The 11,867-nt window shown below is 41.0% G+C and overlaps 2 protein-coding genes across 2 annotated transcripts; both read right to left on the minus strand.

Moving 5' to 3' along the window:
* Positions 1–2,801: 2,801 nt before the first annotated feature.
* LOC119202303 (C-C motif chemokine 12-like) lies at positions 2,802–3,685 on the minus strand. Its single transcript, XM_037457065.2, has 3 exons — positions 3,495–3,685; positions 3,268–3,379; positions 2,802–3,122 (listed from the first exon to the last, which is right to left on the minus strand). The coding sequence occupies exons 1-3, from the start codon at positions 3,640–3,642 to the stop codon at positions 3,008–3,010; spliced, it is 375 nt and encodes a 124-aa protein (XP_037312962.2). The 5' UTR covers positions 3,643–3,685; the 3' UTR covers positions 2,802–3,007.
* A 5,763-nt stretch (positions 3,686–9,448) lies between these two features.
* Positions 9,449–11,453, minus strand: LOC119202319 (C-C motif chemokine 20-like). Its single transcript, XM_037457066.2, has 4 exons — positions 11,349–11,453; positions 11,089–11,209; positions 10,349–10,426; positions 9,449–10,221 (listed from the first exon to the last, which is right to left on the minus strand). Exons 1-4 carry the CDS (start codon positions 11,428–11,430, stop codon positions 10,182–10,184), a joined length of 321 nt encoding a protein of 106 aa, XP_037312963.1. The 5' UTR covers positions 11,431–11,453; the 3' UTR covers positions 9,449–10,181.
* Positions 11,454–11,867: the final 414 nt, after the last annotated feature.

Here is an 11,867-nt window from a genome sequence, read left to right on the forward strand (position 1 = left end):
TTTTTTTAAGCACCAAGCTATTTTATTTTACTTTCTGTAACACGTAAGAGCCACGTATTTCCCTCAGGAGTTGGTAGAAATCTAGACAGAGCCTTGACAAGAGTTAATGTTAGACGTGCATACATCAGGCCAAAGGCACAACCACAAATGCATGTTCCTCTGCCTCTGATGGATGTGTAGATAATGTTATTTTCTCACCCTTTTTGGTGTTTACTTTATGAGCTGATAACATCTTAATGTGGTTTTTACAGCTTGTTCTTCTGTGCCCATGTTGAAGACAACAAAAGCAAACTAAACAAATAATGCAGGGTTGAAGACTCACATGAAAGATTTGAGATTTGTATCTCTTTTAGTGAAAACTTTGAATGAGTGAACTTTCAAACCATTTAATTAAATTAATACAATTAATAAATAATGGGAAAAATGTGAGTCAGAGTTCTGTACATTTCTTATTACATTCAAAGAATTCAAGTCAAACTGAGGGATTCACTGTTTTGTATTATGAGGGAATTCTGGAAAGAAACTCGGTCATCCATCCTTCCATCCATCTTCAAAGCACTTATCCTGCACACAGGGTCGTTTGGGGGCTGCAGTCAATCCCAGGCGAGGGATGGGGTTCACCCTGGAATCGGTCCCCAGCCAATCGCAGGGCTACACAGAGACAGACAACCATTCACACTCACATCCACACACCTAAGGGCCATTTAGATCCACCCGATCCCCAGCGCATGTCTTTGGGAGGAAGCCAGAGGACCAAGAGAGAAGCCACGCAGAGCCTGCAGACTCCTCACAGAGAGGCCACTGGGTGGAGTAAAAGCCAGGACCTTGTTGCTGCACCACCGTGCTGTTAATCATACACATTAGTCATAGACCAGATATGACGAATCATTCAATTGTCAAAATCAATTGTTCCGTTCCGAAGTGAGGGTTCAAGGATAGAATATCTTTGGTATTGCACCAATAGGCCAGAATTTGATTTGTATATTTAAATCGGGGCCTACAACTTATAAGGAAGAGCTATCTATTGAGTCTGGGTTCACTAGTTCACTGAGAACACGATTCCTCTCACGTTTTGATGCCATGTGTGACTTTCATTTTTGGGACATGACTTTTGTGCATGCGTGCGTGTGTATGTACGTGTGTGTAGGTATGTATGTATGTGTGTGTGTGTGTGTGTGCGTGTGTGTGTTATACATTTGTGTGCACTGCAGATGTGTTTAGTGGTTAACCCATCAGAAAGAAAGTGCATTCTCATATGCCTTCTTTGGGTGTATTTTACATCAGAATGAACCTGACTTAGGAAGACATTCAGTGTCATCTTCCAACCACAAACACACACACACACACACACACACACACACACACACACCCGCTGAAACAACACATGGCTGTGTGTACAGCCCACTTGACCCTTACATAAACACAACACTCTGTTAGTGTTAAAGCATAGGTTTATGATTAAATGACAATATATTTACACTTTTTTTCACACTTGTAGTTAGTCCCAGGCTAAGTAGCTGCGCATGCACTCAATAGCTCACTCAAACACGTGGCAACAATGGTGGGCCACCCATAAAGGCGAGGTGCGGGGAAAACCCATTGCACAGTGGTTTGAGTAAACGCTGCACTGACCTCAAACGTTCTCCACTCTCAAACCCTCAGTTGCAGCATACTGACACCGAGCTGTACTTTCTCTCTCCTCCCACGCAGAGTAAATAACAGGTTGCCTGGTGCCTTTTTGTTCACCGTGTCGGGCCACCAGAACGTGGAAACATGTTAACAGAAAGCCCCTGAATCTCCCTCCCTGTCAACCCTGAAGCCCACCTCGTCAAAGCAGTAGAGCGAGGGAAGGTGGAGCGCGGCGGCCACCAGAATGGGTCAAAATGATGAAACGGAGTCCACTGTGAATGACTCACGTTCCACAGCAGAAAGTACACTTTGGATTAAAGACGGTCTTTGCCGTTTTTATGACAGCACACAAAATCCATATGTTTATATTTGTTAAATATATAGCTAAACCTATATAAATACATTTGAAATTGTTTATGGATTTTCTTGTGTGCAAGAGAGGCGCAGAAAGAGATGACACAAAAAGATGAGAAATGGAGGAGACGGCGCCGCTGGATGCTAAGATATCGATTGAAGCTTTTCTCCATGCACACGCTTAGACAGTAATCTGTCAAGAACACACACCACCTAGAAAATGTATTGGGATATTCATTCAGAATGGCCTAATAGTTAAAGTATTATTTAGACATTTTGCTTTTGACAAACCAACATATATTTGAAAATGTGATAAAACAGATATATAGATAAATATGTAGATATCAAGTATTTTATATTTTATAAAACATACAATGGACTGCATTATAGATTATACTTTCCAGTATTTAACAGTATTAAACCATATTTAAATTAGTTAAAATGTGCTCTACCTTAATGTTAATTCATTCTACACATTTGCTAATGTGTGTTATGTGTGTACTTTGGACATTACTGTGAAGTTGTGCTGTTACTTTAAGTAGGTTGTTCATCGCTGGTAGTAATTCAACTTCACTTTAAAGTTATGGTTATCCCACTTTCACTTCACAGAATTGGAAGCTCTAAATATGTTTGACTGCACACTCCCCATGACTCAACTATGTAACCATGGAGCCTTGTTGTTGTCTGGCCTTTTACTATTGATTTGAGAGATGAGATAAGGAGATGAGGAGGTGAGACCCCTAGAGAGACCGGTTGCACACAATTGGAGAGTAATCTGTCTAAAACACAATCATCAAAACGTAGCCGTGATATCGTGACAATTCATTTATTCGGTAAGTAGTAGTATTTATATGTTGACAGTCATCAAACAAAATCAAATAATTGGACCGACATACACAAAAAGGCAGCTATAATAGGTATCATTTCCACTAAAATGAGGTAAGGACTTGGCAGTAAATATGAGAACATTCAAAAGTCTGTGGAACTCAAACGGGAGAAGAGACATTTGGGAGCTATTGCCCTTTCATTTTAGTCTAATTTGTGTAGTGGCCCGTTTTTTGTCCAGGTAGGCCATGCTGTTCTTTGTCCAACTCTCCTCGGGGTGAGAGCAGATCCTCTTGTCTTTCACCGTTGTAAATCTATTGAAAATCACAGCAAAGAAAATGTACATTCAGTAACATCCTGAAAAATCCCAAATGATTGGCGATTATTCTGAAACACAAGTCAGCACGGCCTACACTGAACTTTGACTTAAAAAAACGTCGAGCAGGCCGGGTGACTTACACCACTGCCTTCTTTGTGCACTGCGTCGTCGTGAGTTGTACGTAGTAACTCTTCAGCTGGTCTCGATGGACTTTAGTTTTTCCAAGTTTTAGACAACAACTGGGCAACCCACCTGTGAATAAAATACACAACACTTAATTGTTATCATCATCATGTTTTCCATAATCATCAAATATGAATAACTTAGATACATTTAAAACGCACGGGACTCTTCCTATTGTTCTTACCTTGAGCTGAGGCTGTGGACACCATGACAGCAACGAGAAGAAGCGAGAAGAAAGCCAGGCCTGCCATTGCTCGTCTCCGACTAAAATCAATACGATGCTTGTGTCTGCTCTGAAAGTCCTTTTTAAGCCCACCAACACTCATCATCATTCATCTATGCAACCTGGAGGCAGAGCGTGCCGAACCCACAGATTCGCATTCACATTGGAAAGTAGCGTACATATTTCCTTCCTTCCGCAGTCGGCTCCGTCGCCCCCTGCCTCATTAGCGGTGGTCTGAGGTATCAAAACATGTTCCACCGGAGGTTGTGGTCTCAACCTTCCTCTTGCTTTCTGTAGCATCCCTGACGTTAGCGGGGGGGGGGGGGGGGGGGGTTGTAACCATGTCTTAGATCAGCTGTAAAATACACAATGATCTATCGTCTAATTTGGTAACTTGTTAAGCTTCCTTATCCATGACAATATTGATATTAATATTTTTGCTGTGGGCCTAAAGGCCTTTTCTTTGTCAGTCTGTACTGAATTGAGCTCACATTTTCTTGTTTGTTTTGTTTTTGTGCAGGTATACTGGATACCTGTCAGTGTGTTGGCTCACGGTGAACTTTCAGATTTCAGTTTGGGCTCTAATTCATTAATTATAAGTGGGTTGAAACCGACCCTGACAACACAAACTTCATCGTTTCAACCAGAGCATTTCAAATTTAGTGAATTAAACTGTTTATGTTTTATTTTGTTAAAATAGAGGTTCCAATTCAAAAAGCCTTAGCGCAAAAAAATGATAGATTTGTTTCTTTTATGCATTTAAAACCTAAAACGTGTCGGTGCCGACCCTGACACAAGAGGAACGATAAGTATCAAGTAGTATTTTCACATGAGGTAGTTGGTCGGTATAAACTTGTTCTAAATTTGTTTTCTACTCTTATTTGAGGCGAGTGTTTCTTCGTGCAACAGAAGCGACCACAGGAGCAAAAACAAGTTCTTTTGCTGATGTGTGCGTTGTACAAAACGGATGCACCTCTATGACCTCGTTTATTAAACCTTGTTGCTATTAAAACCCACACTAGTAAAAGCATGTCAAAGGAGTCAGTCACGGTTGACTTCTTGAGAGGCAAGTGGCCATGGTGAGTACATGCTGACATGCAGACAAGTCACAAAAGCACTGCAACAACATCAGGTGGAAGTGTCAGGATCCTCATTCCTCAAAAACATCAGAAAAAAGAAAATGACATAGTCAATTGACTCAATACATCATTTTCACGTCTGTCAGAAAGACCTCCACGGTAGAGTATTTGAGTATGTCCTTATCTTTAGTGGCTATAAGCAATATGCTGTATGTATTATGACAAAACTTGGTGACAATATGAAAGGAGATACTTGAAGTGATGGACTGGGAGATATGTCATCTAAATGTGACTCGACTTTATGGAGCTTCAAGGTGAGTCTGGACTCATGATAGCTCTCTGTACCGCAGCTTTACTGTCTGGGTTCAATACCCTCAGTGTTTTTTAGGATGCAGCAGGGAGCTGTTTCAGCAACGACAAAAAAGAGACCTGCTCACTAAACAGCCGACAGACACAGTTAGCGAGGAACCCCAACAGCTGCAGGACCACATATTTCCCTCAGGAGACAACAGAGAGGATCGGAAATTATAATATGGACAAAAGCAAGTCTCCAAATGAATGCTAATGTTCATCTCTAACTGCAGAACGTGATTTGCAGTTTGATACATGGACTTAAACGTTTCCTGCTGATATGTTCACAACTTGTTTCTGCTGCCCCTAAGAGGCAAACAAGCAGTTATTTCAGCTTTGTCCAAGCGGTAATTGCACCTAAATCAAACCAACCCGTAACCATGGGAGATGATGCAGAAAACAGCTTTATGAACTACAATTTTGCATTGAATTAAAATCAAACTTTTTTGAGCATTTTAAGTTATTATTTTCAGTAAGTAATGCAGGTGTTTTCACAGACTCGGTCGCTTTCGCTTTGAAATTCAACTCCCGTGCAGGCCAGTGAGCTCAGATGAATGTCCCCTCATCACTTTATAGGATGACAGTGTGGAGTTTTTTAGCTCCACTATGTTTAATTGGCTCTGTCTTGTCCCTCTTCGATGATAGCCAGTTATTATGATGGAGGAATAATCAGGTCTGCAGGCCATTGATTCACTTTAAGATTGTCCCACAAAGTATTTCACCATAACAATAATGACACGAAGAAGAATAAACCTTACGCTGTTACAGTCTTGACTTAATCTTTTAGATAAAGGGCCATAATGTAAAATAAAAACGGGTTCATGATTCATGATTCTCATTCACAAGGACAACTTTCTTTTTCAATAAATCAGAATGAATAGGTTTCGCAATTCGATCTTCGTTGTTGCCGTGACGATCACACTGGTCATGCTTCCTTCCTCATTTCGAGAAAACATTTCTGCTTTTCATTAAAAAGGAATTCTAACATTTCATTCACCAAATCCAGTAAATGCTTGCCTGTGTAATTAGAGTTCAGCTGACTCAGCCGCTCACTGACTTAATCATCTACCTTACATTTGTTAAAAAACGTTTACTACATACAGGCTTCCATCTTCATTTCCCTCTTAATTCACTGATATATTATCATCAGGCACATAAATCACAAACAAAGCTCATTCTTTAACACATCCATCCACCCATCTTCAAAGTCGCTTATCCTTCATACACGGGGGGGTCGCGGGGCGGTCGCGGGGGGGTCGCGGGGGGGTCGCGGGGGGCCGGAGTCAGTCCCAGCTCACAGGGGGCGAGAGACGGGGGACAAGCTGGCTGACACAGAGACAAACAGCCATTCACGCCTCACGTCCACACACCTACGGCCTTAATCCCCAGAGCAAGTCTTTGGACTGACCCCACACAGAAAGGCCTCTGTAATACACGCCGAATGCAGACTACAAAGGTGGCGAGGGAGATAGAGGTCGGTATTTAAAGCTCTTCATACTGTCCAAGGAGTCTTGATTGATAACAACGACAAAGATTTCCAAAAAAAGGAAAACATTTATTCTTTGTATCTTAACTAGACTCTTTCATTTTCTCTACATAACTAGCTTGCCTGTCTCTGTGTAATGAACAAAGGCCTCTGCATTAGTACTATCAGCCTTGAACACACTGATTGCAGACAGCTTCCGAATCGTTGTGGTCGAGGCCCCCCTCCCACTACGATTCGGGCGGCCTTCCACGCATTTCCCCTTCCGCAATCCATTTCAGTTTTTAGCACTAATGCATCAAAACGTAATGTGCCGGAGCGCCTTTCAGCTGTCTTTGTGTTCCCATGAAGAGAAATGATATTGACGAGGGCAACAGCTGCTCGTAAAACCCTCTCCTCAGATATCCACTCTGTTATCTCCTGCTTGACTGCAGTGTAAAACGAAACCTTTGCATGCACACTCGATGCATACGACCCCCTCACAGACACGTAAACGTGGAAAGTGTGAATCAGCCTTCGGGCCCCGTGTGAAAGTCTGCTGTGTTAGCCGATAATCCAAAACATAAAGCACGTGGGCGTTTCTATGTTCATTTTGTCTTTGTTATCAAACGATAGCATTCTTTGTGTCGCCAATCCCCCTGCAAACCTCTGGAAAATTAATCAAAAATACTGTCATTATAAGACACATGGCTTATCTCAGACAATGGCTTTCTTGAGAAACCAAGCGTAGGCCATGATGTACGAGGTGCCGTTCAGTCACAACACACTTGTGCTTCTGTAATCTGCCCTTGGCCTAGATACCATTATAGATGACTTACTTTACTTTAAATGATATAAACACATTTATTGTTGTGAAATATATAGCAAGAAATAATGTACAACATTCAGGATGTAAGAAGGATAATGTAAAGTAAATAAAAGCCAATCAGAGGAACCAACTTGTGGAGCAACTGGCAGCAATGAACTGGGTTTTTAGTCATTTTGGTTATTTGGCATTTGGCAGCTTTTTATTGAGTTAATTTGGGGTAACTCACATATTTGATTTAGAAAAGAATGCCTGTCTACTGGCAAAGTCATTTTATGCCTTTTGTGCCATCCAAATTGTGCAAATACATGTTGAGACTTGTAACTACAAGAACGAAACTGGCAAGGATGAATTACCCAATTCGGGTGAGGAGGAGCGGAGGCTTGTGGTGGAAAGCTTGGGGATCTGCTTCCTTCCCCTTTTCGAGCGCAGGAAGGAAGACCGGTCACACTTTTGTTGGTCCGACGAGCACATGATTCTGCGTTTGATTCATGCTGAATCTGCACAATTTATAAATAAAAGAATGTACAAAATCATTGGGAAAGATGCATCATAGTTAACTAGGTGGTTAACTATTCATTCATCGATGCCCATTCATCTTTTCTCTGGTCCAGCTTGAGTGTTTTAGAGACCTGGATCGTGTCAGAGAGCTGGAACAACTTGGAGAGGATCCGATTTGTCGCCCAGCTCACATTTATAGAGACGTTGATACTCACTTTTCAAGGTAAATTTCCCTACTGACCTTAATTTGCAATTTCATGGGCCTGAAGGAAGAGACACTAAGATTATACGAAAATGCAAACTCAGGAAAGAATGAATATGACATTATCCAATAATTCCAAAACAAGTTGAAACTTATATCAGAGTATTTAAACATTAATACATGTGATTTAACGTGTAAGTTATGGATGGTAATACAATAGTAGAAAGAAGTGACTTAAAAATGCAATCACTGTACATCTGATTTATCAAGTGACCCAAAGTCAAGGTCATGATGAAATCACAAAAAAAAGGAAGCAGTCAACTGAAGTATCCTCCAAGTGCGTCCCCTCATCCGCCCACTCACACAACACGAAGAAAGCCCTAAGACACAATTCATCCGGTCAGGTTTCCCTGGTTCCTCTTTCCGCAGTATAAATCAGAGGTCTGGTCAGAGCAGATCACACATTAAGCTTCTCCCAAGAACCTCTGGAACATCTCTCGTGGAAACCATGCAGTGGTACATCAGAAGACTGGCTTGCCTGGCTCTCGTCGCCGGGGTCCTTGCACTAACGGCATCGGCATCCGGTAAGTCCCCTGTTAGAGACGCAACTGGTCCGCTCCGGCATCGCCACGAGTACGGGAAGCAACTCCTTTCATCACAAGATGAAAATGCAGGCCGTTGCTATTTATTCATATCTGTGCTATTGTACGAGATGTGCTCTTGTAACAACCAATCCTCTGCTTGTTTTCTAAAAAAACAGAAATGAAGATAATCAAGTGCTGCACCAAGGTCAGTGTTGCAAATGTCACTGCTCCCATCCTGGGATACAGGGTCCAGAGGAAGAAGCCCCCTTGTGTCAAAGCAGTCATGTAAGAATCACCTCCTTACTTTATCTAACAGATAATCCAGACTACGTTGGATTCTTCCCAACAAAAAACGATTTAGACGTTGTGATTGAGCTTTTCCTTATTTCTTTTTTTCAAGATTTGAGACCACAGAAGGAGAAGTCTGCAGCCACTGGAAAGAAGATTGGGTTTTTGCGAAGATCAAAGAGCTTGAGTGAGTCATCTTAGAACATTTTCGGAAATGACCCTTTCTGTCACTGTGTTGCGCGTGCATGAAGTGTTCATTTAACTGTGATCTCCTATTTGTCTTACAGGCAAATCCGCAGAGCAAATAAGAGCACTACTCGTGCTCCTACAACCTCCAGTGCCTAGAAATCTGATACCAACAGCAAATGATTGAATAATTTAAAAAATATTTAAAATGCTTTTTATGTCATATTTAATATTTATTAGCAGCGCTATTTATGTCTGCCTTTCTTTTTAATTTCCTCCCTGTGTTATTTCAGCTAACATGAGGCCTGGATGATAAATAGACAAAAAAAAAGGTCCAAAGCAATCTAATTAAGAGTTCTGTTGTTTGCCATTTAAAAAAAATAAATGTTTTTTTTTTGTCTTCCACCCTTGCGTGTTTTTCTGTTTAATTGGAAATCAACGATAGCTCATCAAATGTAGCTGAAGGAGGCTCAGTTGTTTTTACAGGTCAATTTTGCCATCTAGTGGTGACTTGAAACACCTTCAGGACAGCTCAGATGAGGAGAGCGGCTCATCCAAGGAGTCACCTGGTCTGACTGGCATTTTTTATCCAGTCAGGTATGCCAATTTATGGTTTAATGCACTTTTGATAAAAACCCTTGAATTAAAAATGAGTTAAATTAAAAACGTTTAATGAAATGAATGCAAACAACAATGTTGCATTATGAAATAGATTTATTTGTTTGCGAGAATAGCATTCAGCATGGTTCTGATTACGAAGCAGACTAATTCCAGGTAATGAAATGGCAAAGTTTAAAAAAGAAAGCATCAAGAAAAAGAGATGTTCATGTTAACAGCGGCCAAGCACATAAGCTACAGTCTCAAAGTTGTTCTTCTCAGGTCCCTGTTTGGATCATGATTACATGCACACTGCATATGTTTATGCAGTAAAAGTCAATAGAACTTTATTTTTCATGAATTAATACCCCCAACGTGAATAGATAGTTTAGTATGTACAATTTCTGGAAACCAGTATAAAATTCTCTCAAATTGTATGTCTACAACTCAAATGATTTAATTTCTAAAGACCAAAACTTGATTTTTGCTGATAGAAACGGTCTCTTCTTTTCGGGAAGGCTTCCGTGGTTCTTACAAAAAATCCGCTTTTCACTCCTTTTTTCAGTCTTATCTCAAGCAGTGCCAGCCTTGGACATCTTCTTCAGTTTCAAACTGTATGGAAATAAACGCTTTTACTCACAATGCTGCCAAAGCACAGGAACACAAGGCTTCCTCTGATGTCAAGGTCCACATCCAACTGAAACCATTTGGTATTTCAAAGTGAGTAGGAGTTACGAACCTGAGTAATTCCAGATTTCTCCTCACCCACTTATCTTTGCGTGTGGCACATATCGCGTTCTTCTTAACCGTGTAGAAACTGCAATGGTGAGGAACATCAGACACAGAGAGCAGTACAGTGAATTGTAATTCCATAAATAGTATATCTATACGTTTTTTTCATAATTCCAGTTTTGATAAACAAAACTATTTTTTACAACTTTTTTTTAAGGAAAGCTACTAAGTTTTCTACATAATCTATTTTTGGTGTCTTACAGAAACCCAATGCATCTCTGCAGGACTTTTCTATTGATATTCAGTCACTGCTTTTGGTACAATTCCATCGGTATCGAAAAGTATTGGATTTTGATACCGAGCTGTGTTGCGTAATTGGATTTTTTCAATTTTAAAGCCTCGGCAGCCTGCATACAAATCATTTATGAACATGATTCATGGAGATATGGAGCAGATCAAACAGCAGCCTTTTTAGAGTCATGAAATCCATGTAATTAGTCTTGACAGTAAAATATTGTGGTAAATCAATGGCTTATTTTCATGGCAATATTTAATATATTTTGCAGAAACAATATTAGTAATGCTTTCCAAAAAACAATTACCAGTGTCTTTTGAATGTTTGGAAGTTAATCAAATCAATCCAATCAGTTAGTCTTCACCAACCCTCTCATAAAGGTTTGACAGTGATTTAGTTGATAATGATAATTTCATTGTGAAACCCATTCAGATGGACTTGGACCGCCTTACACGATCGCCTCAATGTGGCAGTTCTCCCTGGTGGTTTGTTCTTTGTAGCCCCTGATACGCTGGAAGGGTACCGGCTTCCTATTGTAGCTCATGCAACAGGCTTTGCCCGCCTGGGAACCCACTGCGCGCACACACACACACACACACACACACAAACACATCACATTACAAACTCATCTGTTAGACGTAAATTCCCAATGTAATATCGGCTGTATTTAAATCTGAGGGAAAAGCGGTGAGATGTGATTAAATAAACTTACAGGCAGCTGGAGCTGGACCGAGCAAGGCCAGTATGAAGCAGAGGAGAACGGTTGTCACGGCGATCCTTCCTCTGGGATCCATGCTAGCAATGCAAAGAGTAGAGAACTGACTGAATACCCAACCTCTGAACATACACTCACCGGCCACTTTATTAGGTACACCTGTCCAACTGCTCGTTAACACTTAATTTCTAAGCAGCCAATCACATGGCGGCAACTCAGTGCATTTAGGCATGTAGACATTGTCAAGACAATCTCCTGCAGTTCAAACCGAGCATCAGTATGGGGAAGAAAGGTGATTTGAGTGACTTTGAACGTGGCATGATTGTTGGTGCCAGAAGGGCTGGTCTGAGTATTTCAGAAACTGCTAATCTACTGGGATTTTCACGCACAACCATCTCTAGGGTTTACAGAGAATGGTCCGAAAAAGAAAAAACATCCAGTGAGCGGCAGTTCTGTGGGCGGAAATGCCTTGTTGATGCCAGAGGTCAGAGGAGAATGGCCAGACTGGTTCGAGCT

This window comes from Pungitius pungitius, chromosome 15 (assembly GCF_949316345.1).
Source record: "Pungitius pungitius chromosome 15, fPunPun2.1, whole genome shotgun sequence".
NCBI classification, from domain to species: Eukaryota; Metazoa; Chordata; class Actinopteri; order Perciformes; family Gasterosteidae; genus Pungitius; species Pungitius pungitius.

Excerpts from the sequence above, each read along its gene's own strand:
- LOC119202319 (XM_037457066.2), bottom strand. The coding sequence starts at position 11,430 with ATGGATCCCAGAGGAAGGATCGCCGTGACAACCGTTCTCCTCTGCTTC. Across the intron at positions 11,210-11,348 it reads CGGTCCAGCTCCAGCTGCCT|TGGGTTCCCAGGCGGGCAAA; the intron begins GTAAGTTTATTT and ends GTGTGCGCGCAG. Across the intron at positions 10,222-10,348 it reads AGAAATCTGGAATTACTCAG|TTTGAAACTGAAGAAGATGT; the intron begins GTTCGTAACTCC and ends ATTTCCATACAG.
- LOC119202303 (XM_037457065.2), bottom strand. The coding sequence starts at position 3,642 with ATGATGATGAGTGTTGGTGGGCTTAAAAAGGACTTTCAGAGCAGACAC. Across the intron at positions 3,380-3,494 it reads GTCCACAGCCTCAGCTCAAG|GTGGGTTGCCCAGTTGTTGT; the intron begins GTAAGAACAATA and ends TTTTATTCACAG. Across the intron at positions 3,123-3,267 it reads TGCACAAAGAAGGCAGTGGT|ATTTACAACGGTGAAAGACA; the intron begins GTAAGTCACCCG and ends GATTTTCAATAG.